The 27,011-nt window shown below is 45.6% G+C and overlaps 2 protein-coding genes across 2 annotated transcripts in view; one reads left to right on the plus strand and one right to left on the minus strand.

Moving 5' to 3' along the window:
- The window catches only part of NANP (N-acetylneuraminic acid phosphatase), a 72,610-nt gene extending 69,627 nt beyond the window's left edge, over window positions 1-2,983 (minus strand). Inside the window, exon 1 of the mRNA XM_063918107.1 lies at window positions 2,831-2,983. The gene's annotated coding sequence lies outside the window, so the exon portion shown is untranslated. The remainder of the gene's footprint in view (window positions 1-2,830) is intronic.
- An 84-nt stretch (window positions 2,984-3,067) lies between these two features.
- Window positions 3,068-27,011, plus strand: part of POLR1B (RNA polymerase I subunit B) — a 61,209-nt gene continuing 37,265 nt past the window's right edge. Inside the window, exons 1-5 of the mRNA XM_063918106.1 lie at window positions 3,068-3,456; window positions 5,353-5,520; window positions 6,042-6,188; window positions 26,358-26,490; window positions 26,788-26,924. Of these exons, the coding sequence (XP_063774176.1) occupies window positions 3,280-3,456; window positions 5,353-5,520; window positions 6,042-6,188; window positions 26,358-26,490; window positions 26,788-26,924 (762 nt within the window). The 5' untranslated portion in view covers window positions 3,068-3,279. The remainder of the gene's footprint in view (window positions 3,457-5,352; window positions 5,521-6,041; window positions 6,189-26,357; window positions 26,491-26,787; window positions 26,925-27,011) is intronic.

Genomic DNA, 27,011 nt, shown 5'->3' on the forward strand with positions numbered 1-27,011 from the left:
CCCCTTTTTCGGCGGGTTCTTCTCCCGCTATTTTTCCAGTCAGGCAGGGGTTAAATATCTCCATATAGCCCCTATGGGCTATATGTGAGGTATTTTTAGCCTTGTATAAGGTTTATATTTGCCTCTCAGAGCGCCCCCCCCCAGCGCTCTGCACCCTCAGTGACTGCCCAGTGAAGTGTGCTGAGAGGAAAATGGCGCACAGCTGCAGTGCTGTGCGCTACCTTATGAAGACTGAGGAGTCTTCAGCCGCCGGTTTCCGGACCTCTTCACGCTTCAGCATCTGCAAGGGGGTCGGCGGCGCGGCTCCGGGACCGGACTCCACGGCTGGGCCTGTGTTCGATCCCTCTGGAGCTAATGGTGTCCAGTAGCCAAGCAGCAAATCCACTCTGCATGCAGGTGAGTTTACTACTTTCCCCCTAAGTCCCACGTTGCAGTGATCCTGTTGCCAGCAGGACTCACTGTAAAGAAAAAAACCTAAACTAAACTTTCTCTAAGCAGCTCTTTAGGAGAGCCACCTAGATTGCACCCTTCTCGTTCGGGCACAAAATCTAACTGGAGTCTGGAGGAGGGTCATAGGGGGAGGAGCCAGTGCACACCACCTGACCTAGTAAAGCTTTACTTTTTTGTGCCCTGTCTCCTGCGGAGCCGCTATTCCCCATGGTCCTTTCAGGAACCCCAGCATCCACTTAGGACGATAGAGAAATATATATATATATATATATATATATATATTTATATATTATTATTATTATTATTTTTTTATTATTATTTTTTTCCTGCTATTCAGGAAAAAACTTCTCAGGGACAGTTATTGCGTTTACCACTGTCCCTGGTGAAGTCTCCACAGGCAGCCTTTTCATGTATCCGAAAAAAAGACTGCCTGCTCTGCGCAAGCCCCATCCACGCACAGTAGAAAATACATCCAATATATCCATCCAAGAATGTCCATAAAAGAGATCCAAGCAAGGAAATGTTGTATTATATACGTATCCATATAAAGCACATGGCAACAATTATAATTTAGCATATATGTGAACAGTCACAGTCAGCATCCCAAACAGCTGTTTTCGGTATAAAGCCTTCATCAAGGGATATCCATAACCACAGTGACCTGGAGCCTGTATAGATAAAGTGCCATTTATGTGCTTTGTATGGATACATTTTTTTGGCATCTATGAAGTAGTGTGCTGGTTCATTCATTGCTTGGATCTGATGGACATTCTTATGGTGCCCATACACTTATGAGATTATCGGTACTATCCTTCGATTTCTACCACATCTGTGAGAGAAATCCAAGGATTGTATGCACATTTTAGTACCTTTCGACGTAATGCGCTGGCACGTCGGTCGAATCTCACATCTCAAGATTGTATATCCTGCACTTAATATTTATCGAATCGCAGTGCGATCGCATGTGTTTCTAGAAACACATGCTATATATCGCACTGCGATGGGCACCCGCCGGGAGCGGCCAGAGGCCGCTCCCTCTCGGTGGTGACGTGCCCATCACGTGATTACCATGCGATCTATCGCATGATCGCATGGTAAACTTTTTGGCAGTTCAGGTGCGATTTCATCGCAACCTGAACTGCCGATGCGATGAAATCGCACAAGTATATGGGCACCATTAGGACTTGTTCTTGATCTCTCGATAGATAGATAGATAGATATTTTTTACAGAACTATGTAATTACACTGCTGGGAATACTGGCAGTGTAATTACAGATACCCCTTTCATATTGTACAAATAACCTGATATAGACCCGGTATATTGCCAAGTCGACATGGGTCAGTGTGCGGGGTGAAAGGGGCCATGGAGAATTACCGGGTCGCCTAACCTAGTAATTTAACCCGGGTTATTTCCGGGTTGAATACCGGGTCATTGGCAGCGTGAATGGGTTCCCAGGTCAATGCGGCCCGGGACCCATTCACTACATAGGGAGAGGCGGCGCAGAGATGAGCTAATCTCCTAGCTCTGCCTCTGCCCCCGCTGCTATGGCAATCGACTCGCCATATTGCCGGGTCGGGAAGCCTGCTGTTAGGGTCCAGTGCCGAATCTCACCTGGGAAGGACTAATTTTCAATTACCGCGTTGGATCTGGCATTGGAGATGTGAAAGGGGTATGAGTGAAGGGCAGAGACTGGGCGGTGTTTCAGCACTCTAAGCACTGTTCGGACGAGATCCCTCTGCCCCTGCAGTTTTCAGCTGAAATAATGATTTATGACAGACCTGACCAACCTGTGGCTCGCCAACTGTTGTGAAACTACACATCCCAGCATGCCCTGACAAAGTGTTAGCATTCCCAAATAGAAAAGTTGTGCCAGAGCATCATGGGACTGGTAGTTCCACAACAGCTGGAGCTGCAGGTCGGCCAGGCCTGATTTATGATGATGCATATATATCGCCATTCTGAGATGGAGGTCTATAAAGTAAGTTATTACAGTTTTGTTTTGTTTTCTGCTACTGGAATTGCAGGAAACATTAAAGTGCTGTATAGAGCAATGGCGTATTCTCTACAGTGCGATATTGGAAGAGCGGGGGAAGTAATAGAGAAGATAATTGTTATCTTCTCCGTCAGACAAGTAGCTAAATAGCGAAGATAATTCAATTATGCGGAAATGCATAGTTTGCTTGCTGAAGAGAGCCCATAGAATACTTTCTTCCATTCCCACTGCCAAATTCAACCATATAATAAGTGGAAAATGAATAGGAGAACAGTATTTTCAAGATTAACGTAACAAAGCCGCACTGCACCGCACATCACATCACAGGAAGTATCTGTGGAGATATGCCATAATCCATCGCCAATACATGATAAAGCTACACACACCTCAGCACTGCCCTCCGTCCGAGTACTAGTACTTTACCACGATGACAGTCAGTCACACTGCAAGGAACATGCCACAAGTCACTGCCAGCTGTCAGGAAACCGAGGTCTACGCTACGAACACTTCCTGTCCCCATTGCAGGACAAAGAGTAGTGCTTGTCTGTCTATTATTGTGGGCCTCCTACAAAATGGCCGCCTCACCCACTTGCTGCACATTTGTTCAGGACTGACTCGGACATCAGTTTTTCAGCTCGAAGTAATTGGTCTTCAGAAAAATGGCCGCACGGTAAACTGCAGACACTGTAGACGTGTGGCAGAAGTAGCTCCTTTGATTGCGGAAACACATGCACGGCATGAGTGAGCTGCACGCCTCCTGCTTTCACATGTGCTGCCTGTGCTACGGCCATTGTATGTAGGACAGTTCTGTACTACTTCCCTGTACAAGTGCGCCATGGATACGGCTGAGAAGTGGCATGGATTGCCCAGGCAGCCCAGCCTGAAAAAACTGACTGACCCCGAGTATGGGAAGCCTGGGGCGCAGCAGCACCCTTCCCTGCAGGACATCGCAAGAGCACACGTAGAGTCCTTCAACCAGGCCATGACAGAGGGGCTGTACCAGGCAGTGCAGGTGAGGATTGGTAGGGGGAGTAATGTAATAGTCATGCAAAAGTGAAAATATAACCTGTTGATTTGACAACTGTTGGAGAACAACAAATCCCAGCAGTTCCTGTCATGCTACTAATAGTATAATCATAAGTCCAGTACTATGAACACTGGACAATCTTCCATTCTAATTTAGTACTCTAAACTTTGTGAGTACAGGTTTGAACCCCACATGAAGTTAAGCTTCATGTGTTAGAACTTGTTGGGACTTTTAGTTCCACAACAGCTGGAGCAAAATTGCTTATACCTACTCTGTATAAGGGGCACCACACATCTACATATTGTGTGACCACGACACATAACAAAAGAGAAGGGGAAAAAAAATCCAGCTACCAGTATACTACACTTGAGATAGTAGGGGAGATTTTCTAAGGAATGTGTATAGAAGAAAAAATAGTGCTTTTGAGGAAGGAAACATAGTAAAATACTTATAGCATGTAACTTGCACCTCTCTCTCCATGATTATTAGTACAATTTAGTGGGTACGCAGCTTTTGTATTGTCCTGTTCTATGGTGACCTCCAGTTGGAAGAAGCTTTTATATGGCAGTGGTAAAGTCCAGTACAGTAAGTATTGCCAGCTCACAATGTATTATGGTCCTTTAGTTAGTGGAACACCAGTCACGCTTGGAGTGGTAAACCGCAGCCAAAAAGTTTGCAATAATTCTGCAGGACCAATAAACCACATTTTGCGGTTGCTTCGAACTGGAGGTCTTGTTCAGGTCACCAAAGAAGTGCTGCGCAGTCCAATGGAATGTTCTGAGATATTTGGGTGGGACAAACAACTGACGCGTTTCGCTTGGTCACCCCCAGCTTTTTCAAAGGTAGTTAACAGACCTATCTGGTGTACACACCCTGCTGATTAACTGACGACATAACGATCAAGTGTGTACCCAGCTTAATAGACCCCTATTGATTGGTTCACTCGAGCTTTGATGTGCAGTTAGCCATTTAAGTAAAGGCCCATACAGACTTGGGTGATTTTGAGCACCCAGTGTGTATGCCCCAGTGATGAGCGCTGATGCGTGCCCCCACTTCATCGCCGGCGGACGCCGTTCACCTGCTCGTATTACCAGCAGATGAACGGCGGGGTGGATGGCTTTTCATAGCATCCTGCTATGGAAAGCTGTTCACCCCTGCTGACATCGCTGGGTAGGGGGAAAAAAGGCCCAGTGTGTATGCACCTTTAGTAACTCTGTTTACAAAGTGCACATTAAAACACCTGAATACCTGTGTTGAAACCTCAATTGAGTAAATCTCTGGGATGCATGTAACATCCTGATGGACGGGATGCCGGCGGTCATGTGAGCGATGTCAGACTCCCGACACCACTCGGGAGACCAGCGCTGGAACACAGACAGCCGACTTCCTGAAGGTAAGTATCTGGGTCCGTGTTAGGGCACAAGGAAGGGGGGGTTATGGTTTGGCACTGGAGTGGTTAGCTCTAGCCGCCACCCCCGGAGGGGTTAGCACTAGCTGCCACCACCAGAGGGGTAGGGGAGGTAAAAATACTTTACGCCTCCTACGTCGGGATGCCAGTGTTGGTCATGTGACCATCGTCATCCCATACTGAACCCAAATCTCTTTGGTCCCAGGAAATTGTAGACAAATGGAATTCACCCATGTCTAGTTTACAACCCCAGAAGAGTACCAAATCGCTCACTTACCCCTAAGTTAAAGCATCGTGCGTTGACTTTGTAGCTGTGTGGGCGGGTTGTTTTCAGACTGTTATTGCCCGTTTCCTTATATATGGTAGCAAAGCTGTTTGTTGTACTTTTAGCAATTGGTGAGTGTCCAATCACGCAAGAACTACTGTATGCTGTGTGAAATGTGTTTTTATATGAACCAGTTCTTTCTCTTTAGGCAATGAGACCAGTGGAGTTTACATTTAAAAGTGACCGGCTATCCTTTGCTATTGTGGCTGCAGCTATCAGTTCTCCTATGGTACCAAAGGGAAGCATCTGCAAAGAGCCCAAGATTTACCCAGCAGAGTGCAGAGGGCGAAGGTGTACCTACCGTGGAAAGTTGACTGTGAGTGCACTTCAGCGAGGCTGTACACATTTGTTCATTCATCTGGTTTCTTACACACTCAAAATAAATGGGCAAACTGCACATTAGTCTGACACTTAAAATTCCATAATTGCAGTTCTTCATTTGAATATTATAGAGCAATAATAAGAACATAGTTAAATGCTGGATGGTTATGGAGCTGTCCTTTTTTTTATTTTATTTTTTAATATATATATTTACTTGAATTCTTAAAATATTGTTATTTGTGTTGTGCACTTGTTTTACTATATACGTCGCTACTCTCCCAGTACAACGTTAGCTAAAATCAATTAATTTTGCAGATATCTCTCTCGAACCTCCTGAGTTATTTTTGATGAGTTGATCTTCTAGTAGCGTTTAACCTTACATGTATGAGCTGTGATTCCACATCAGTCTTACGATAATCAACCTCTCATATAAAAATTATTGTATGATTACATTGTCTTAGCTCACCATAGATGTGCAACTATTGTATGTAACACGCAGTGTAATGTTTACTATAGGTGGATGTAAGCTGGTCTGTAAATGGTGAGCAGAAAGGGGTCATCAAACAGTCCCTTGGTTATGTTCCAATCATGGTAAAATCCAAGTTTTGCAATTTGTATGGTCTTTCACCAAAACAACTAATTCAGCATCATGAGGAGGAACAGGTGAGACACTTATTGTATATCAGGTTTTAGCAGTGTATAGTCGGGGTAATGAAAGCTAGGTTACTATTGATTTCAGCATATGTTCATAAAATATTTCACTAAGGTGACTTTTCCCCTATATGGAGTCTGGGGTATCCAGTCTTTATATCGACCACAATTGGTTGACATGGTCTTTAGGCCGACATAGTCTTTAGGTCGACATTGCAAAGGTCGACACATGAAAAGGTCATGAGTTTTAAAAAAAATGTAAATTTTTTTTTTTACAACTTTATCTTACTTTACTATCCACGTGGTCTACAGTTGCAAATAGTAACCTGCAAGCCATGCAAGGGGACTAATTGGGGTTCCTGGTCACTTTACGAAGAAAATGACACCCCAAAAAAACCCATGTCGACCTTTGTTTTTACATCATGACTGTGTCGACCAATAGTAGTCGTCCTAATGACTGTCAACCTAGTTAGGGTCGACCAAATAATCCACACCCGGTGTTTGGTCTGTTGCTCTCCCTTTCTGCTTACTGCTATTGTGTGCAGGGGGTGTTGTGAGTAGGAGGAACCAAGCAATCTGTTCATAGGATATCCAATCTTGAAACCTGCTGTAGCTGTATGTGATGGGGCCATACATGTAAAGGAGCTTGGAGTCTGCAGTGCTTGCTGGACAGACTGATTTAAAAAAAATAATGATGTCACAGTAGGGTGATGAAACCTAGAACATTATACAGTCTTCTATATTATTTAACTAGAGCAGACTATTTAAACTCTGTCCTAAATTATGATCCAACAGACCAGGCTTTGAGGATTTCCTTTTGTGGAATGCGGACTATCCCAGTCAGATAGTTTTTCTCTATCATCCATAGGGGACGCTGGAGTCTAGTACTATGGGGTATAGATGGGTGATCAGGTGAGTCGGCACTTTAAAATCTTTTAATGTGTGTGTGACTGGCTCCTCCCCCCTATACCCCTCCCTAGACCAGTTTTAGTAATGTGCCGGGGAGAGCCGGTCACTTACTCTGGAGCTCCAGAAATATATCTTGCATTTAAATTTTTTTTTTTTTTTTTTTTTTTTAGCTTTTAAACTTCTACAACAGTCTGACAGTTTGCCCCTGCCAGGCTGCTACGGGGAGCTGCCGGGGGGGCTGTCGCTCGGTCCCACCCTAGGGGTCTGGAGCCCCAGTCCTCGGTTGCAGGGACATCAGTCCCTGGGTGTCTCAGGTCCAGCAGTTCACTGCTGGAATGTAGTCCCAAGCAGCCCGCCGCCACCGGCAGCATGGCTGAAAAATGAAGCTGGGTATGTATAGCCCAGGACCCCGTTAGTGGGGTTTCCCGAGTCAACTGGCGGCTGTTACACAAACGCAGAGGAGAAAAGGCTCTGTTTCCCCTCTGCAGCGGCGAGAAACCCTACTGTTTCTGATGGCTTTGCGGTATGTAAAGGTCTTAGCCGCACATTGCTACTATAGCAGAGGACGGCTGGTAATCCCGCTTCAATGGCTAGCGCATCAGCGCAGCCCACGGCTAAGGCACTAAGAGGGTGCTTACTGACAAAACGTGTCCCCAGCACCGTTAGTCGCACGCCGCTTGGACAAGCCGCTGCTGTATACCAGGGCGGCTGGTAAGGAGCCGCAACGGAGCAGGGCTGACTGCGGCCATCTCAGAGGCAGCATCAGCGGTAACAGCGCTGGAACCCACAGCCGAACACTCAGATAGGCGCCGAGGGCTCCGCTAGCAGCAGCAGTTTTAGCTGGGGGGAGGGGGGACAGACCATGTGTGCCCATTACAATAGCTCCTTCTGCCTCTAGCTGAAGGGCGCCATTCGTTCATGCATTGTGGGGAGGGGAGGAGGGGGCATTAGACACACTGCATTACAGGAACATACACTGACTTGGAACAAAGGGGAAGTTATGTGGTTCTTGCCCTGATTTCTCCAATATATCTCAGAGAGATTGTATCTATGTATATGTATATATATATATATATATATATATATATATATATATATATATTGTGACAAGAACACTGGGATAGTGTTTGAGGGCAGGTATATTTGTCCCAGGTTCTTGTCTTACATGTTTTAGAAAATGTTAACTTCTAGGAAAAATGCTTTTTGTTTTGTCTGAACCTTTTCAGTTTGCTGTAAAAGCTGGGTAAAGGCTCTGAGAGAGAGATAAGGCGAGTTCTAGACATTGGGCCCAGTTCGGGTCTTTGGCCTCACAGAGGGCTAATCAGGGTTTCAGCTGTGTAAGAGTGATATAGTGCTTCTAACCTGATTAGTATGGGCAGACTGCCTGGGAAGGCTGCAGGATCTGTGTGTGAGAGACACGCTTTCTGATGCAAGTAAGCTATACAGTATGTACTGAAGAACTCTGTGTTTTGTTTAGTGACAGTTAGGAACATCTTATGTTTAGTTAGTGCCGGACAGGCAAGGTATTTTTATTTTGGGGTTTGTTTTATTTTCTGTTTCAATAAAACTGGCCGGGGTCAGTTGTACCAGAAACTGGACTTGTGGTGTTCCTCAGCTGCTGCGTGCTGCCATATTCCCCAGGAAAAGGCACCTTGCACCCCTACAGTGTTACAACTTGGTGGAGAATGCGAGCAGGCCGTTCTGCGCATAAGTGAAAGCAGCAGCTTTGTGAGGCCTGCAGAAAACGGTGGTTTATGCAGATACAGCACAGTGTGAAGTTACTGAGACTCACCCCTGAGGGTTTGATATATGTCCTGGGTGAAAGCAGCTGCAAAGCCGCCTGAAAAATCTGTTGACATGGAGGATCTGCTTAAAGCCTTGCTGCAAGCTACAGCGGCTCAGCAGGAGGCCAACCGACAGCAGCAGGTGGCAATGGAGGAAAATTGGAGACTACAGCAGGAGGCCAACAGACAGCAGCAGGTGGCAATGGAGGAAAATAAGAGACAACAGCAGGCAGTTGTTGATGAACTTTACAGGCAACAGCGTCAGGATAGAGAGGCCTTAGCAGAAGTGGTGCATAGACTTGCAGCTCGGGTTGGAGATGTGGCCGTCAGTGCTCCAACCAGCTCTAGTTCTATACGAGCCAGTCACTTCCTGCAAAAAATGACAGAGGCTGATGATGTGGAGGCCTATCTGACCACGTTTGAAAGGACTGCCGAGCGTGAGAACTGGCCGAAAGCACAGTGGGCCAGTCTGCTGGCACCTTTCCTGTCAGGTGAGCCCCAAAAAGCTTACTTTGATTTAAGCCCTGCTGAGGCTCGGGACTATGATAAACTAAAGACTGAGATCCTGACCCGCCTGGGAGTCACGCTGTCAGTACGAGCACAACGGGTGCACCGTTGGCTGTACGCCATGGAGAAGCCTTCGCGCTCCCAGATGCACGACCTTATTCAGCTAACAAAAAAATGGCTACAGCCAGAGACATTAACTGGTCCCCAGATGGTGGAAAGAGTCGTCATGGACCGCTACTTGAGATCTTTGCCCATGGTCCTGCGCAAGTGGGTGAGCCATGGAAACCCGGGTACTGCTGACCAATTAGTGGACATGGTAGAGAGGTATTTGGCAGCAGAGGAACTACTGATGACCACCCAGCAACCCATAGATCCTCGACAGCGCCCTTCAGTAAAGACTGGTAAGACTGTTCCGTGGGAAAACGTTGCTGGGCGGTTAAGAGAACGCAAGGCTGGAGAGACTGTAAACACTGGCCCTGGAAACAGGCCAATGGGGCTAGAACGGTCTATGCTGCCCAAATGGGTTGATAATCGTGTGGTTAAATGTTTTAGGTGTGGTATGCCAGGTCATGTTATTGCCAATTGCCCAGTCACGCAAGAACCCATGCAATGTGATGCTGCCTTTGAATGTCGCAGAATGTCTTTCTTTGCTAGGTTAGCCTGTACTGTGGTACCTTCACCTGAGCTGGAAAAACAAATGTGTGATGTGTTCTTAGAAGGTAACCGGGTAGAGGCCTTGCTAGATTCAGGAAGTTTAGTTACCCTCGTGAAAGCTGGGTTAGTGAACCCCTTAAAGGTCCAGCAAATACCTATTGGGGTAACTTGCATACATGGGGATACCCAACATTATGCCACTGCTGAGGTGAATATAGAAACTTGTTGTGGGTCAGCAATGGTTAAAGTGGGACTGGTCCCTACCTTGGTGCATGAGGCCATAATAGGGAGGGATTTTCCTCATTTTTGGAAACTGTGGGAATCACGGTTATCAACGGATGTGAGAAGTAAAAAGCCAGTTGATAATACCGGTGATTTTATGGATGTACGTGGGTCTTCGGAACTTTCTGGCCCTTTGCTAGTTTGGCTGGGGAAGTGACAGATGGGGAGTCCAGTGAGGACCCTCTTGCCGGGAACAGAGACATAGTAGTTAGAACTGAAAGCGTGCCTGACCTGGAGGTAAAGAAGGATCTGTTTGCGTCTGAACAGTTAAAGGATCCTACCTTAATAAAGGCTAGAGAGAATGTTAAGATTGTTAATGGGGAACCTGTGGTACCAGGTGACAGGGTTACGTATCCCCACATGGCCATCTGTAATGAGCTCTTGTACCACATTGTCAAAAGGGGTGAGGATGTGGTGGAACAGCTGGTAGTTCCCCAGCCTTATCGGAGAACGGTACTAGATTTAGCTCATAGTCACGTTACCGCAGGACATTTAGGGGCAGAAAAAACCACTGAAAGAGTTTTACAAAGGTTCTTTTGGCCAGTAGTTTATAAAGAAGTGTCTGAATATTGTTCTTCCTGTCCTGAATGCCAGTATCATGCCCCTAGACCCCATTTCAGGAGCCCACTAGTTCCCATGCCTATTATAGAGGTCCCGTTTGACAGAATAGCCATGGATCTCGTGGGGCCCTTGTTAAAGTCTGCTCGGGGCCATCAGTATATCCTGGTAATTATGGACTATGCCACTCGATATCCTGAGGCTGTCCCTTTACGCACTATCACAACCAAGGCGATAGCTAGGGAGCTGGTGCAGGTATTTAGTAGAGTGGGAATACCAAAAGAAATTTTGACTGACCAAGGTACTCCATTTATGTCAAGGATCATGAAAGAATTGTGCAAGTTATTTAAGGTCACTCACCTCAGGACGTCCATCTACCATCCCCAAACTGACGGGTTGGTGGAAAGGTTTAATAAAACATTAAAAAGTATGTTAAAAAAGGTTGTTGAGAGAGATGGGAAAAACTGGGATTGTTTGTTGCCCTACTTGTTAATGGCCATCAGAGAAGTTCCTCAGTCCTCTACGGGGTTTTCTCCATTTGATTTGTTGTATGGTAGACACCCCAGAGGGCTGTTGGATGTTGCCAAAGAGACGTGGGAAGGACAGCCCACTCCTTATAGAAGCGTTATTGAGCATGTAACACAAATGCAGGATAGGATTGCAGCCGTGGTACCTGTTGTCAGAGAGCACATGGAACAGGCCCAAAGTGCTCAACAGAGGGTCTATAACCGGAGTGCCAAGATACGGGAATTTGCTCCTGGAGATAGAGTTCTTGTTTTGGTACCCACTGTGGAAAGCAAATTCCTAGCTAAATGGCAGGGTCCATTTGAGATTAGGGAAAAAGTGAATGAGGTTAATTACAAAGTATACCAGCCGGGAAAGAGAAAACCCGAACAGATCTACCATGTTAACTTAATCAAACCCTGGAAAGATAGGTTGTCTCTGTCAGCGGAGCCTTGCCCTTCGGTGTCTTCACCCCGGTTGCTTCCCGCAGTGAAGGTGTCAGAGACATTATCAGCTGATCAGAACAATCAGGTTAAAGAATTTCTCATCCAAAATAGGGAGGTATTTTCAGAGCTGCCTGGCCGAACGACCATAATAAAACATGACATTGTCACAGAACCAGGGGTCAGGGTTCATTTAAAGCCATATAGGATTCCTGAAGCTCAGCGAGAAGCTATTTCTAAGGAAGTTAAAACCATGTTAGAACTTGGAGTCTTACAGTGAGTGGTCCAGTCCCATAGTGCTCATCCCGAAGCCCGACGGTAGCATACGCTTCTGTAATGACTTTCGTAAGTTAAATGAGGTGTCCAAGTTTGACGCATACCCCATGCCCCGTGTGGATGAGCTTGTAGAAAGGCTGGGAACAGCCAGGTTTCTCACCACATTGGACCTGACCAAAGGTTACTGGCAAATACCTTTATCTGATAGCGCCAAAGAAAAAACAGCCTTTTCGGTTCCGGAGGGGCTGTACCAGTATAAGATGTTACCCTTTGGGTTGCATGGGGCTCCAGCAACCTTTCAACGGGCGATGGATAAAATTTTGAGGCCCCATAGAAAATATGCAGCTGCCTATTTGGATGATGTGGTAATTCACAGTACAGACTGGGGGTCACATTTGGTTAAAGTACAAGCAGTACTGGACTCAATCAGAGAGGCAGGGTTAACTGCTAACCCAAAGAAGTGCTGCCTCGCAATGGAGGAGGTCAAATACTTGGGCTTCACCATAGGCAGAGGTCTGATTAGGCCCCAATTGAATAAAGTTGATGCTATTCAAAACTGGCCTCGTCCAGTGAATAAAAAACAGGTAAGGGCTTTTTTGGGAATTACTGGGTACTATAGACGGTTTATTCCTAATTTTGCGACCACAGCGGTGCCGTTGTCAGACCTTACCAAAGGGAAGCAGTCAAATGTGGTGAAATGGAACTCTGATGCAGAAAAGGCGTTCCAAGCGTTAAAAGTGGCTTTGTGTTCACAACCGGTGTTGATAACACCAGATTTTTCAAAAGAATTTGTGGTACAGACAGATGCCTCAGAGGTAGGGATAGGTGCTGTGCTGTCCCAAACCAGAGATGGGGACGAACACCCTATCATTTATTTGAGTAGGAAACTCAATGAGCATGAAAAAAGGTATGCCATTGTGGAAAAGGAGGCTTTGGCCATTAAGTGGGCACTAGATACCTTGAGATATTACCTCTTGGGTAGACAATTCAGACTAGTGACAGACCATGCCCCTTTAAAATGGATGTATGTAAATAGAGGCAAGAATGCTCGTGTAACTAGATGGTTTCTAGCGTTGCAGGACTTTAAGTTTACGGTCGAACATAGACCGGGAACACAATTGGCCAACGCAGATGCATTGTCTCGCATCTTCTGTTTGGGGGCTACAAGTGTTCCGGCCCCTAGGTCGAAACAGGGGAGGGGGATATGTGACAAGAACACTGGGATAGTGTTTGAGGGCAGGTATATTTGTCCCAGGTTCTTGTCTTACATGTTTTAGAAAATGTTAACTTCTAGGAAAAATGCTTTTTGTTTTGTCTGAACCTTTTCAGTTTGCTGTAAAAGCTGGGTAAAGGCTCTGAGAGAGAGATAAGGCGAGTTCTAGACATTGGGCCCAGTTCGGGTCTTTGGCCTCACAGAGGGCTAATCAGGGTTTCAGCTGTGTAAGAGTGATATAGTGCTTCTAACCTGATTAGTATGGGCAGACTGCCTGGGAAGGCTGCAGGATCTGTGTGTGAGAGACACGCTTTCTGATGCAAGTAAGCTATACAGTATGTACTGAAGAACTCTGTGTTTTGTTTAGTGACAGTTAGGAACATCTTATGTTTAGTTAGTGCCGGACAGGCAAGGTATTTTTATTTTGGGGTTTGTTTTATTTTCTGTTTCAATAAAACTGGCCGGGGTCAGTTGTACCAGAAACTGGACTTGTGTTGTTCCTCAGCTGCTGCGTGCTGCCATATTCCCCAGGAAAAGGCACCTTGCACCCCTACAGTGTTACAATATATATATACAGAGACTTGGCTGTCAGCACTGCACCACTGGAGGGTCTACCACGTGTTCTAAATTGGTTAGACATTATACCCATTTGAATTGCCTTCACTCCTGAGTCTCTGAGTGTCAGGTTCAAGCTGCTGACCGACGAGGTTCCTTATGCTTGCGAACCAGTTAGATTCTATACACATATGAATCTTCCCCATATTCGAATATCTGAATGTCAGACTCAAGCTGATGATATATGAGGTATGGTCCTCGCTGTATCAATCAAGTCCCATTGAAATATTGAAACGTTGTTCATACATCTTTGAATGACCTTTTATGTGCTGACAATATGTTCTGAAATGAAGAGATTTTACCCCTGATGAAGTCTTGGAACAAGACGAAACGCGTTGGGTTATTTATCTATCTATTATCTGATGTTACCTCCGAATCTACAATAAGGAGAAGGAGGAAATCGTAGTGATATATCTACGCTTTTTCCTCATCACTACAAACTGATTGTTCAAATTGTGCGACAAATGTAAATGTATCAACTCTGTATACTTATGAACATTTGTGTCGGGTTTATATGTTGTTTTAATAAATTTTTATGTTAGTATTTGTTATCTGACGTAATTTATCCGGAGAGTACTGTGAGGGTCCGTTTTTAGGTAGGGCGTTGATATAACTCCCTTGGCGCCATCTCCTCTATTTCATTTCATATTTTCACACATTTAGTTCCTCCTAACAGGGAACTTAGAGGATACAGGCAGCCATATAATTAATTAATTTTAGTGTTTTATTTGAAATAGCGCAGTGGGAGAGTAATTCTTGTCATATATATATATATATATATATATATATATATATATATATATATATATATATATATATATATATATATATATATATATATATATATATATATATATTTTTATTTTTTTTCCTCTAACGTCCTTGAGGATACTGGGACTCCGTAAGGACCATGGGGAATAGACGGGCTCCGCAGGAGATAGGGCACTTTAAGAAAGCTTTGGATTCTGGGTTTGCACTGGCTCCTCCCTCTATGCCCCTCCTCCAGACCTCAGTTTTACACTGTGCCCAGAGCAAGATGGGTGCACTGCAGAGAGCTCTCCAGAGTTCTCTGCCTGAAAGCATTTTTGTTTGGATTTTTCTTTCTACTTTTTACTACTTTTTCACAGGGAGCACTGCTGGCAACAGGCTCCCTGCATCGAGGGACTGAGGAGAGAGGAGCAGACCTTCTTGTCAAAGATAGGCTCTGCTTCCTCGGCTACTGGACACCATTAGCTCCAGAGGGGGTGAACGCAGGTTCTTACTGGGCATCCACCCCCGGAGCCGCGCCGCCGTTCTCCTCACAGAGCCAGAAGTACAGAAGTCAGAAGACGTCTCAGGCGGCAGAAGCCATCAGCTTCACTGAGGTAACGCACAGCACTGCAGCTGTGTGTCATTGCTCCCATACACCTCACACACTCCGGTCACTGTAAGGGTGCAGGGCGCAGGGGGGGGGCGTCCTGGGCAGCAATATAAACCTCTGCATGGCAAAAAGACTATATACATGTACAGGTGGGCTCTGTACATGTATATAAAAGAGCCCCCGCCATATTTTACTAAGTTTGAGCGGGACAGAAGCCCGCCGCCGAGGGGGCGGGGCTTCTCCCTCAGCACTCACCAGCGCCATTTTCTCTCCACAGCACTGCTGAGAGGAAGCTCCCCGGACTCTCCCCTGCTTACACACGGTGAAAGGGTGCTTAAAAGAGGGGGGGGGGGGGGGGCACATAATTGGCGGTTTACATATTACACAGCGCTGCTGGGGAAAAACATTTTGTGTTGGTCTCCAGGGTTATTGCGCTGGGGTGTGTGCTGGCATACTCTCTCTCTGTCTCTCCAAAGGGCCTTGACAGGGATACTGTCTTCAGAAAAGGGGTTCCCTGTGTGTGTGAAGTGTGTCGGTACGCGTGTGTCGACATGTTTGACGAGGAAGGCTCGCTTACTGTGGAGGGGGAGTGTTTGAATGTCAGGTCGCCGTCAGCAATGCCGACACCGGAATGGGTGGATATGCTGAATGTCTTGAATGCAAATGTCAATCTATTGCATAAAAGGTTAGACAAGGCAGAAGCTAGGGATCAGTCAGGTACCCAGTCCATGCCTGTCCCTGTGGCGCCGGGCCCGTCGGGGTCTCAGAAGCGCACCATATCCCAGATCGATGACACAGATACCGACACAGATTCTGACTCTAGTGTCGACTATGAAGATGCAAAATTACAGCCGAAGGTGGCAAAAGGTATTCGGTACATGATTATGGCCATTAAAGAGGTTTTGCATATTACTGAGGAACCCCCTGTCCCTGACACGAGGGTACACATGTATAAAGAGAAAAAGCCTGAAGTCACTTTTCCATCATCATTTGAATTAAGTGAATTGTGCGAAAAGGCTTGGGACTCTCCAGATAGGAGACCACAAGTTCCCAAAAGGATTCATATGGCGTATCCTTTTCCACAAACTGATAGGATACGCTGGGAATCTTCACCAAAAGTGGACAAGGCGCTGACACGCTTGTCCAAAAAGGTGGCACTGCCTTCTCAGGATACGGCTTCCCTCAAGGAACCGGCTGATCGCAGGCAGGAAATTACCTTGAAGCACATTTACACTCACTCCGGTACTATTGCTAGACCGGCTATGGCGTCAGCCTGGGTTTGTAGTGCGGTTGTGGCATGGGCAGATTCCTTATCTGCGGAGATTGACACCTTAGATAGGGATGCCATTCAAATGACCATAGAGCATATCAGAGATGCTGCCTTGTATATGAGAGATGCTCAGAGAGACATTTGTTTATTAAGCTCCAGAATAAATGCTATGTCTATTTCTGCTAGGCGACTCCTGTGGACCCGGCAGTGGACGGGAGATGCCGATTCTAAGCGGCACATGGAGTCCTTGCCGTACAAGGGGGAGGAGTTGTTTGGAGACGGCCTCTCGGACCTTGTCTCTACGGCTACGGCTGGTAAGCCGAATTTCTTACCTTATGTCCCCCCGCAGCATACTAAGAAGGCACCTCATTATCAAATGCAGTCCTTTCATTCCAATAAAAACAAGAAGGTGCGGGGATCGTCCTTTGTTACCAGAGGAAAAGGCAGGGGAAAGAAGCTGCACACAGTTAGTTCCCAAGAGCAGAAGTCCTCCCCTGCGTCTGCAAAGTCCACCGCATGACGCTGGGGCTTCCCGGGGGGAGGCAAATCTGGTGGAGGCTCGTCTTCGGTTTTTCAGCCACGTCTGGGTTCAATCGCAGGTGGATCCCTGGGCAGTAGAGATTGTTGCTTAGGGGTACAGGCTAGAATTCGAAGACTTGCCTCCTCGCCGGTTTTTCAAATCGGCTCTGCCGACTTCCCCGTCAGAGAGGGAGTCAGTGTTGACAGCAATCCAAAAATTGTATGTTCAACAGGTGATTGTCACAGTTCCTCATCTCCAGCAGGGAGAGGGATATTATTCACCAAGGTAATGGCGGAAATGATGGTGCTCCTGCGCAGGCAGGGGGTCACAATTATCCCATACTTGGACGATCTCCTAATAAAGGCGAGATCTCGGGAGAAGTTGCTGGACAGCGTGTCTCTGTCCATGAAGACGTTGCAGCTACACGGCTGGATTCTCAATATACCGAAGTCCCAGCTAGTTCCTACAACGCGTCTGACCTTTCTGGGCCTGATCCTAGACACAGACCAGAAAAAGGTTTTTCTTCCGATCGAAAAGGTTCAGGAACTTATGACCATGGTCAGGAACCTATTGTAACCAAAGAAGGTTTCAGTGCATCAGTGCACGCGGGTCCTGGGGAAAATGGTGGCTTCATACGAGGCCATCCCTTTCGGCAGATTCCATGCGAGGACTTTTCAATGGGACCTCTTGGACAAGTTGTCCGGGTCCCATTTACAAATGCATCAAAGGATCACCCTGTCTCCCAGGAACAGGGTATCTCTCCTGTGGTGGCTGAACAGTGCTCACCTTCTAGAGGGTCGCAGGTTCGGCATTCAGGACTGGGTCCTGGTGACCACGGACGCAAGCCTCCGAGGCTGGGGAGCAGTGGCACTGGGAAGAAATTTCCAAGGTCTCTGGTCAAGCCTGGAGACTTATCTCCACATCAACGTCCTGGAGTTGAGGGCCATATACAACGCCCTGCGTCAAGCGGAGAACTTACTTCGGAGAAGACCGGTTCTGATTCAGTCAGACAATGTCACGGCAGTGGCTCATATAAACCGCCAAGGCGGAACAAGGAGCAGAGTGGCCATGGCAGAAGCGACCAGAATTCTACGCTGGGTGGAAGGCCATGTAAGCGCGCTGTCAGCGGTGTTCATCCCGGGGGTGGACAACTGGAAGGCGGACTTCCTCAGCAGGCACGACCTGCATCCGGGGGAGTGGGGACTTCATCAAGAAGTCTTTGCACAGATCGCGGATCGGTGGGGCCTGCCTCAAATGGACATGATGGCGTCCCGTCTCAACAAAAAGCTAAAGCGGTATTGCGCCAGGTCAAGGGGCCCTCAGGCGGTAGCGGTAGATGCTCTGGTGACACCTTGGGTGTTCAGATCGGTCTATGTGTTTCCTCCTCTTCCTCTCATACCCAAGGTGTTGAGAATTGTAAGAATAAGCAGGGTCAGAACAATCCTCATTGTTCCAGATTGGCCGCGGAGGACTTCGTATCCGGAACTGCAAGAGTTGCTCACAGAAGATCCGTGGCCTCTTCCTCTAAGGCAGGACCTGCTGCAGCAGGGGCCCTATCTGTTCCAAGACTTACCGCGGCTGCGTTTGACGGCATGGCGGTTGAACGCCGGATCCTAGCGGAAAAAGGAATTCCGGAGGAAGTCATTCCTACCCTGATCAAAGCTAGGAAAGACGTGACGTTGAAACATTATCACCGTATATGGCGGAAATATGTTTCTTGGTGTGAGGCCAGAGCTGCTCCTACGGAGGAGTTCCATTTGAACCGTCTACTTCACTTCCTTCAAACAGGAGTGACCTTGGGCCTAAAATTAGGGTCCATAAAGGTCCAGATTTCGGCCTTATCCATTTTCTTTCAAAGAGAATTAGCCTCTCTTCCTGAGGTACAGACTTTTGTGAAGGGGGTGCTGCATATTCAGCCTCCCTTTGTGCCTCCGGTGGCGCCTTGGGATCTTAACGTGGTGTTACGTTTCCTCAAGTCACCTTGGTTTGAACCACTTAAAACTGTGGAGTTGAAATACCTCACGTGGAAAGTGGTCATGTTGTTGGCGTTAGCTTCGGCGAGACGTGTTTCAGAATTGGCGGCTTTATCGCATAAAAGCCCATACTTGGTTTTTCATGTGGATAGGGCAGAGTTGAGGACTCGTCCTCACTTTCTGCCAAAAGTGGTCTCATCTTTTCATGTGAACCAACCTATTGTCGTGCCTGTGGCTACAAGAGACTTGGAGGATTCCGAGTCCCTGGATGTAGTCAGGGCTTTGAAGATTTATGTGACCAGAACGGCTCGGATCAGGAAGACTGAAGCTTTGTTTGTTATGTATGCGGCCAACAAGGTTGGCGCCCCTGCTTCAAAGCAGACTATTGCTCTCTGGATCTGTAACACGATTCAGCAGGCGCATTCTACGGCAGGATTGCCATTACCGAAATCGGTTAAGGCCCACTCCACTAGGAAAGTGGGCTCTTCTTGGGCGGCTGCCCGAGGGGTCTCGGCATTACAGTTGTGTTGAGCAGCTACTTGTTCGGGGACAAACACCTTTGCAAAGTTCTATAGGTTTGATACCCTGGCTGAGGAGGACCTCCTGTTTGCTCAATCGGTGCTGCAGAGTCATCCGCACTCTCCCGCCCGTTTGGGAGCTTTGGTATAATCCCCATGGTCCTTACGGAGTCCCAGCATCCTCAAGGACGTTAGAGAAAATAAGATTTTACTTACCGGTAAATCTATTTCTCGTAGTCCGTAGAGGATGCTGAGCGCCCGTCCCAAGTGCGGACTTCTTCTGCATGACTTGTATATAGTTATTGCTTACATAAGGGTTATGTTATAGTTTTCGGTGATACCGTGGCTATGTTGTTGTTCATACTGTTAACTGGGTAAGTTTATCTTAAGTTATACGGTGTGATTGGTGTGGCTGGTATGAATCTCGCCCTTAGATTTACAAAAATCCTTCCTCGTACTGTCCATCTCCTCTGGGCACAGTTTCCCTAACTGAGGTCTGGAGGAGGGGCATAGAGGGAGGAGCCAGTGCACACCCAGAATCCAAAGCTTTCTTAAAGTGCCCTATCTCCTGCGGAGCCCGTCTATTCCCCATGGTCCTTACGGAGTCCCAGCATCCTCTACGGACTACAAGAAATAGATTTACCGGTAAGTAAAATCTTATTATATATATATATATATATATATATATATATATATATATATATATATATATATATATATAGATATATATAGATATATATAGATATATATAGATATATATAGATATATATAGATATATATAGATATATATAGATATATATAGATATATATAGATATATATAGATATATATAGATATAGATAGATTGATTGATTTGTGTTACCGGCACTCCCCATTGTAGCTGGCTTGTTACTTTGCTGGTGCCCTCACAGGATAAGATAGGTGCAATCGGTAGGTGCGGCACTCCAGTCAGGAAGAATTCACATACAGTCAAACGGATTTATATATATATGTATGTATGTGTTCCTTCTAGGCTGTTTCAGCAGGGTGCTGCACCCTGCCCATTTTTGAAATGTGAAAAAGCACCCTGCCCTCTTTCAGTGCACCCTGCAGGACCATAAATCGCCCCCTTGTATACAGAATGCAACAGTCAGAGTGCATGTTACAATGTTGTCGTCTACTCCTTGCCCATCTCTGGAACACAATTTCTATCCTTACAGAACTGGATGGCAGAGGAGGCACTGTCACTAACACAGCACTCTGATAAAGAGGGAAAGAACAAGGGAAGCAGTGAGCCTGTGCTGCTTACAGTATTTCCCTAGTAGAACAGACTTTTTTTATTTTGTACCTATACTGTATATTTTAACCCTCTGCTTAACTTTTCTGTTTTATAACACATAAGGATTATAACTACTTCATCAGTGGAGGAGACATTTATTATTATCTACTTATTATGTGTATATACTATAGCTGTTCTTTCAAGAAGACTGGACATATACAGTATGTTGCTCAGTACAGATGTTGGGTGTTACATTGGTGTCCTATATGTATGTATGGGTATATGATATACTAAGGGGAAAATGTATGTACAAAAACTATAAACCTATGCGCTATGCTTTGTGCGCAAAGCGTCACCTCAATAGTGTGCCCTTCAAAACGAAAATGTGCCCTCCTCAGTGATCAGCACCCTGCCCTAAAAAAATCCTAGAATGGACACTAATATATATATATATATATATATATATATATATATATATATATATATATATATATATATATATATATATATTTTCCTGTTTTGCCATGGTCATTTTCAGTGTAATCCAGTAACATTGAGATATAAGGAATCACTACAGTAAGCGAGCTACCAGCTAGTGAATTTGTATCATCCCTACAGTACACCCAATGTAGCACTGCTCCAGAGGGAGTAGTAACAGTGCTAACTTCGACAGCACATATACTTTTTGACTAGCATCAGAGTGGTATATGTTCTTATGAGTTTAATATTTGGTATGCCTCTAAAGGTGGGATTTATATATATTAAAAAATGAAATTTAGAAGATGGAAGACTGTGTTGTTCTATCCACTTTATACATTGAGCTGATATTACACCTCTGGGTCCAGTATCACTATGTAATTTTAATCCAACACGTCTATAAAAATGTAACGTAGTCTCTGAATAGGGTTTTATAAAACGCTATAATTCCTATGGCACCAACAGCATGCTGTGCATTGCAAGGTGTACGCTAGTCTGTACTGTTTACAATGACCTTCATTTCCCACAGATACCTACAATACAGGCATCTAACCAAGTGTCCATTTGACTACAGTCAAGTCTGTTTTCTCCGCCCAGCTGAATTCAGCTACAAGGAACAGGGAAGTATTTGAGGCTCATCAGAACCTGCTTAGGCAGGACGTTATAAGCAGATAATTCAAGGTATGTTCATCCCTTCCCTTCTGTTCCAGTTTTCACAAGATTGTGATTCTGTACAGCACAAATAGACGTCTGAGAAACGGTTCTCCTTTACTGATACGCCTCCGGAGCTCGGCCTTTCGCTTACCGGCGTAAGGCGGGAGTTTTCCACAGGTAGTGTTTTGTACTTCCCCTTAAAACGGGGCTGCCCACTTAACACAGCTCGGAGGCTGTACAGAGCAGTCTATTTTCACTCCCAGAAACTGGTTAGCTGGTAAGGTGAGGAGTATCGGGAAGGGAGAAATTTACACTTTGGGTCATTTTATTCCAGGCTATTCCTTTCCAAGTATTTAAGATATATACATTGCATGTCTGTAGAACTCCTATATATGTATGGGTGTGGATCATTAGATCGGCAGTCTCTAGGTCGACAGTCACTAGGTCGACAGGGTCAAAAGGTCGACATGTTCTAGGTCAAAAGGTCGACATGAGGTTTGTTTTTGGTGTCGTTTTCTTCGTAGAGTGACCGGAACCCCAATTAGTGCTTCGGCAAGGTTCCTTGCTTCGCTCGGCACGGATTACTGTTCCAATCGTAGTCCACGTGGATCGTTAAGTATGAAAAAAAAATATATATACTTAAAAACTCATGTCGACCTTTTGACCCGTCGGCCTACAACATGTCGACCTTCTGACCCTGTCGACCTAGTGACTGTCCACCTAAACATTGTCAACCTAGACACTGTCGATCTTCAGACCAGATCCCATATGTATATGTGTGCCTCCTATCCCTACAGGTTTGTGAAGAATGAATCATGTTGACAGAAGCTTCTGGAAGCGCTCTAACATCTATTGAAGGTTTCCAGACCTCCCCACTATTTATGGATGGAGGACTGCACTATGGTAGTATTCAGTCTCTTGTTCAGTAAGGAGGTTCATCTGGACCGGCTTTTTTTTTTTTTTAATAAGCATATGGATATGTTTGCGTATATGTATGTGTGTATGTATATATACGCATCTCTATATATTCGTCTATAAATTATATAGATGTACCTGTTAAGGGTACGTTCGGGTTCTCTAGCTTGTTTCCATCCACATCTAACGTTAACTACCATCTTAGCTGGAATATCGCAGGGTGGAAGGGGTCTCTCCTCACCCTCGGGGTTAAGGCTCCCGCATTCAGGGATTATATATATCCATTGCTTTCAGGCACAGGATAGTCAAATTCCAGACACCTACAGTAGCTTCTCTCAGCACCGTCATTCCAGTCGTGTGGTTCCATACCGGTTTTTATTTTAGGTTCAACATAAATTTATCCGGAAAAGACCTGTGTTAGGGTCACAGTAGATTCTGGATCTGAGGGTTTGTGTCCCAGTTTAGACTTGGGATGGGAGAAATTCCTGACTATCTTTGGACTTTCCTCTTTGTTCCCTTCTAAAAGTTTCTTCTTCAGTTACTACTAGGGTTTGTAGTCCTTTGTCAGCTTCCAAATGTATTATGTTTCTTACTGGACATCCCGTGACTCAAGGGGCTTCTTCCTGGCCACAGGAGTTGTTCGTCTGTGAACTCAATTTATAGGCTTGATCACTTATCTGAATGTCCTGTTACTTTAGGCATATTCTAAAGAGTTTTGATGAATGCTTCTATCTACATACAGATATATACATGTGGATATATATGTGGCATGCTTTCCTCGAGTCTCCGTACATACAGTGACTTTAGTTCTTAACGTGTAGACTACATTGGATTCTCCTTTGAGTGTAAGGCTTCACTTTGCTGGGTCCTCAGCTCAGTTAGTGTTACCTACTCCCTGCCGGTGATAAGATTCCCCAACCTTACATTCCACTACACGTGTGCAAGATGGCAGTCTGCCTCATGCATCTGGCGGAGTTGGTTGGCCTAAGATACGTCCTTCCTGTAGGGCCCCTGTTTTCCATTTCCCTATGGGACCTCCTTTTTCACAGGGACTACATTACTCCCCTACAAGCTGGTCAACTCTACTCAGTTGCGGATTTTCCCCAGGTTTTTGTGTTGTGCACCCCATTGGTCTCTCCAGCCAGTGCAGGTATCCCCTTAGGATTCTACACTGCCAATGGCTGTCCTGGACCCGGGACTACTTGAATGGAGTTGGATCACATTGCTTCTCCTTTCACAATGGGTCCTTTAAGTCTGGTCAACCTACATCCCCACTGTTGAATATTGTTCGAAGTAGGAATACACAGATTTTACTCTCCTATTCTACTGTAGCATACTTATAGCAGTAAGGAGTCATCAGATCGTGCTATACCACCATCGGTTTTTTATCAATAGGTTGACTTATCGACCATGCAGCGGACAAATCCTACCTTCAGTGAAGGGGGTTTCTTCTATACAGACACACTAACAAAGGTGACCTAGTTAGCTTCGGTGTCAACTGCATTTTCTGCTCCTTCCCTGTTTACTCATGCAGTGTTAACAGAATATATCTGTTAAATCCTAAATTTGTTTTTGATCCAGCCTCGCAGGTCTCGGTCTCCAGATCTGCTGATCTTCCAGAGGGCGTCCCTGGTATGTGGCCTCTGCATTCGGGCTTGTTCTGGTACCTACTTTTGACATATTGGCTGTTCAAGGTGTGGTGCGGGAAACTCCGGTGGCTCAACATGTTGGGTCTCTCAATTAGGAGACATACCAGAGTACATTCCCAGGACGGGAATATGGAATTCCGTGGTGCTTACTCTACTGTGTCTGTGGACACATGCCGCCCTTAGTAAAGCCACTCCTATCCTGGCGGAAGGCATATGTTGCCTAGGGGGCATACTCTTGGTGGTGGCCCCTTATCTGTTCCGGTTCTGTTAGCGGCAGGTCTCTGACTCCGTTTCTTTAAGGAAGGACTCACTTGTCGGTCTTCTCTACCGTAAGCATTGCAGGACAATCAACTGTTCGCTAGGTGCGTTGTTAGCCTTCAACGTTCTGCGTAACTCCTTCGGTGTTCACTTGATCTTGCAGTATTGCAATCCTTCTGGCTAGCCTCTGCAATCTGTCTTTCGGGGCACGATTGTGGTTTCTGTCTTTGCATGACATCATGGCTCCACCTTTGTTTTAATACCTTACCTGGCCAGTCTCGACAGGATATCTGGCCGTTATCTAGGTGGTTTTCTGTAACGGTTGCTCTATCTTAGGTTGTCTGACATCCTCTTGTCACGCCTCACAGATCTCTCCGTCGTGGCCTTGAGTTTCGGCTTGGCTGTACAGTTTCCAGAATTTTCAGCGTTTTCCCACCCGTTTGGGAGGCTCTGTGACGTCACCCATAGTACTAGACTCCAACTTCCCCTATGGATGATAGAGAAAACAGGATTTTGGTACTTACCGATAAATCCCTTTCTCTGAGTCCATAGGAGATGCTGGACGCCCACCCTGCGCTGCTCTTTTCCGGCGGTGTGGTTATTCCACTGGCTGTACCGGTGGTTCTGGGTGTCCTTCGGATTTGGTTGCAAGGTTTCTTTATGTTACTGTCATTTTGTTTTTTCTTTTGAATGGTTATTTTGCAAGCGGAAATAGTTCTATCTGTAAGGTGTCTTCCTTCGCTGTAACAGGTCTTGGGTTCTAACCCTGGCTGTGACTGGTAAGACCTGTGTGATCTATGATTTATGACAATCCTCTGTGTATATCTATATATACACACACGCACGCATGTTGCATGTATCTCTGTGTGTTTCTGAGGTTCCTGTTTTCCGGAGATCTCTCTTTATGGTTGTCTTGCTTACCTCCTCCTCTGTTGGTCGCATTGCGTCTCTCCTCTGGCACATTTTCTTAACTGGTCTGGGGAGGGGTATAGAGGGGGAAGAGCCAGTCACACACATTAAAAGATTTTAAAGTGCCGGCTCACCTGATCACCCATCTATACGCTCATGGTACTAGACTCCAGCGTCCCCTATGGACTCAAAGAAAGGGATTTATTGGTAAGTACCAAAATCCTGTTTTTACAGCAGAATGGTGGTAGAATCCTGATGGTCTAAATAATCCTTCCCACATCTTTACCACGTGTAAGATGAGAGCTGTGTTATTGTAACACTGCTATTCCCAGCAATAAGAGTACCCAAGTTTGAATGGGGAACAATACTTTAACACAGTGGATCCCAAATGCAGTCCGCAAGCGACCCGACAGTCCAGGTTTTAAAGATAATCCTCCTTAGGCACAGGTCACTCAATTACTCACTTCTTAGACACAGGTGACTCAGTGTGATTAAACCACCTGTACACAAGCAGGGTTATCCTTAAAACTTGGACTGTTGAGGTGCCTTGAGGGCCGCATTTGGGAACCACTGCTTTAGCAGGATAAATCAACATATTCCCATCTGAAAAGGTTGTATGTATATAATGGAAAATGGTATATAATCTAATATGCTGCATTATAATGTTTACTCCAAGGAAATGGGTGGCTATTTCATAATAAATGGAATAGAGAAAGTCATCAGAATGCTAATTATGCCAAGGAGGAATTTTCCTATTGCCATGATTCGCCCTAAATGGAAAAGTCGAGGTCCTGGTTATACTGAATACGGTAATTAACTTTTTATTTCTTTTGTTAGTTTATATTTTATTTTATGTCTTCTAATATTGTAGAGCGACTTGATACTCTAGATTTAGATGCGTTTTTTGTAATTCAGCCATGTATGATGACCCCAGCAGCACTAATAGGATGTCCACAAACTGCTCTGCTGGTTCCACCTGCAGTGGGCTTAGAGAACTGCTGTTTACTGTATACAACACACACCTGACAGCTCCACTTCATATCATCCTCTTCAGACAAAATGTGCACTGAGGAATTATTAACTTATCATTGCTGATGGTTTTCTAGGTATCGCAGTGCGCTGCGTCAGAGATGAACACACAGCCATAAATATGAATCTACATTATCTAGAAAATGGCACTGTAATGGTTAACTTCATCTACCAGAAAGAGCTCTACTTCATTCCTCTGGGCTTTGCACTGAAGGTCAGTCTTGTTGTTTATTTCATGTGTTATCATCGTTTTCATGTAATTAGATATTGCACTACACCATCATTGTCAGGGACACTATTG

Source organism: Pseudophryne corroboree, chromosome 4, assembly GCF_028390025.1.
Source record: "Pseudophryne corroboree isolate aPseCor3 chromosome 4, aPseCor3.hap2, whole genome shotgun sequence".
Lineage (NCBI taxonomy): Eukaryota > Metazoa > Chordata > Amphibia > Anura > Myobatrachidae > Pseudophryne > Pseudophryne corroboree.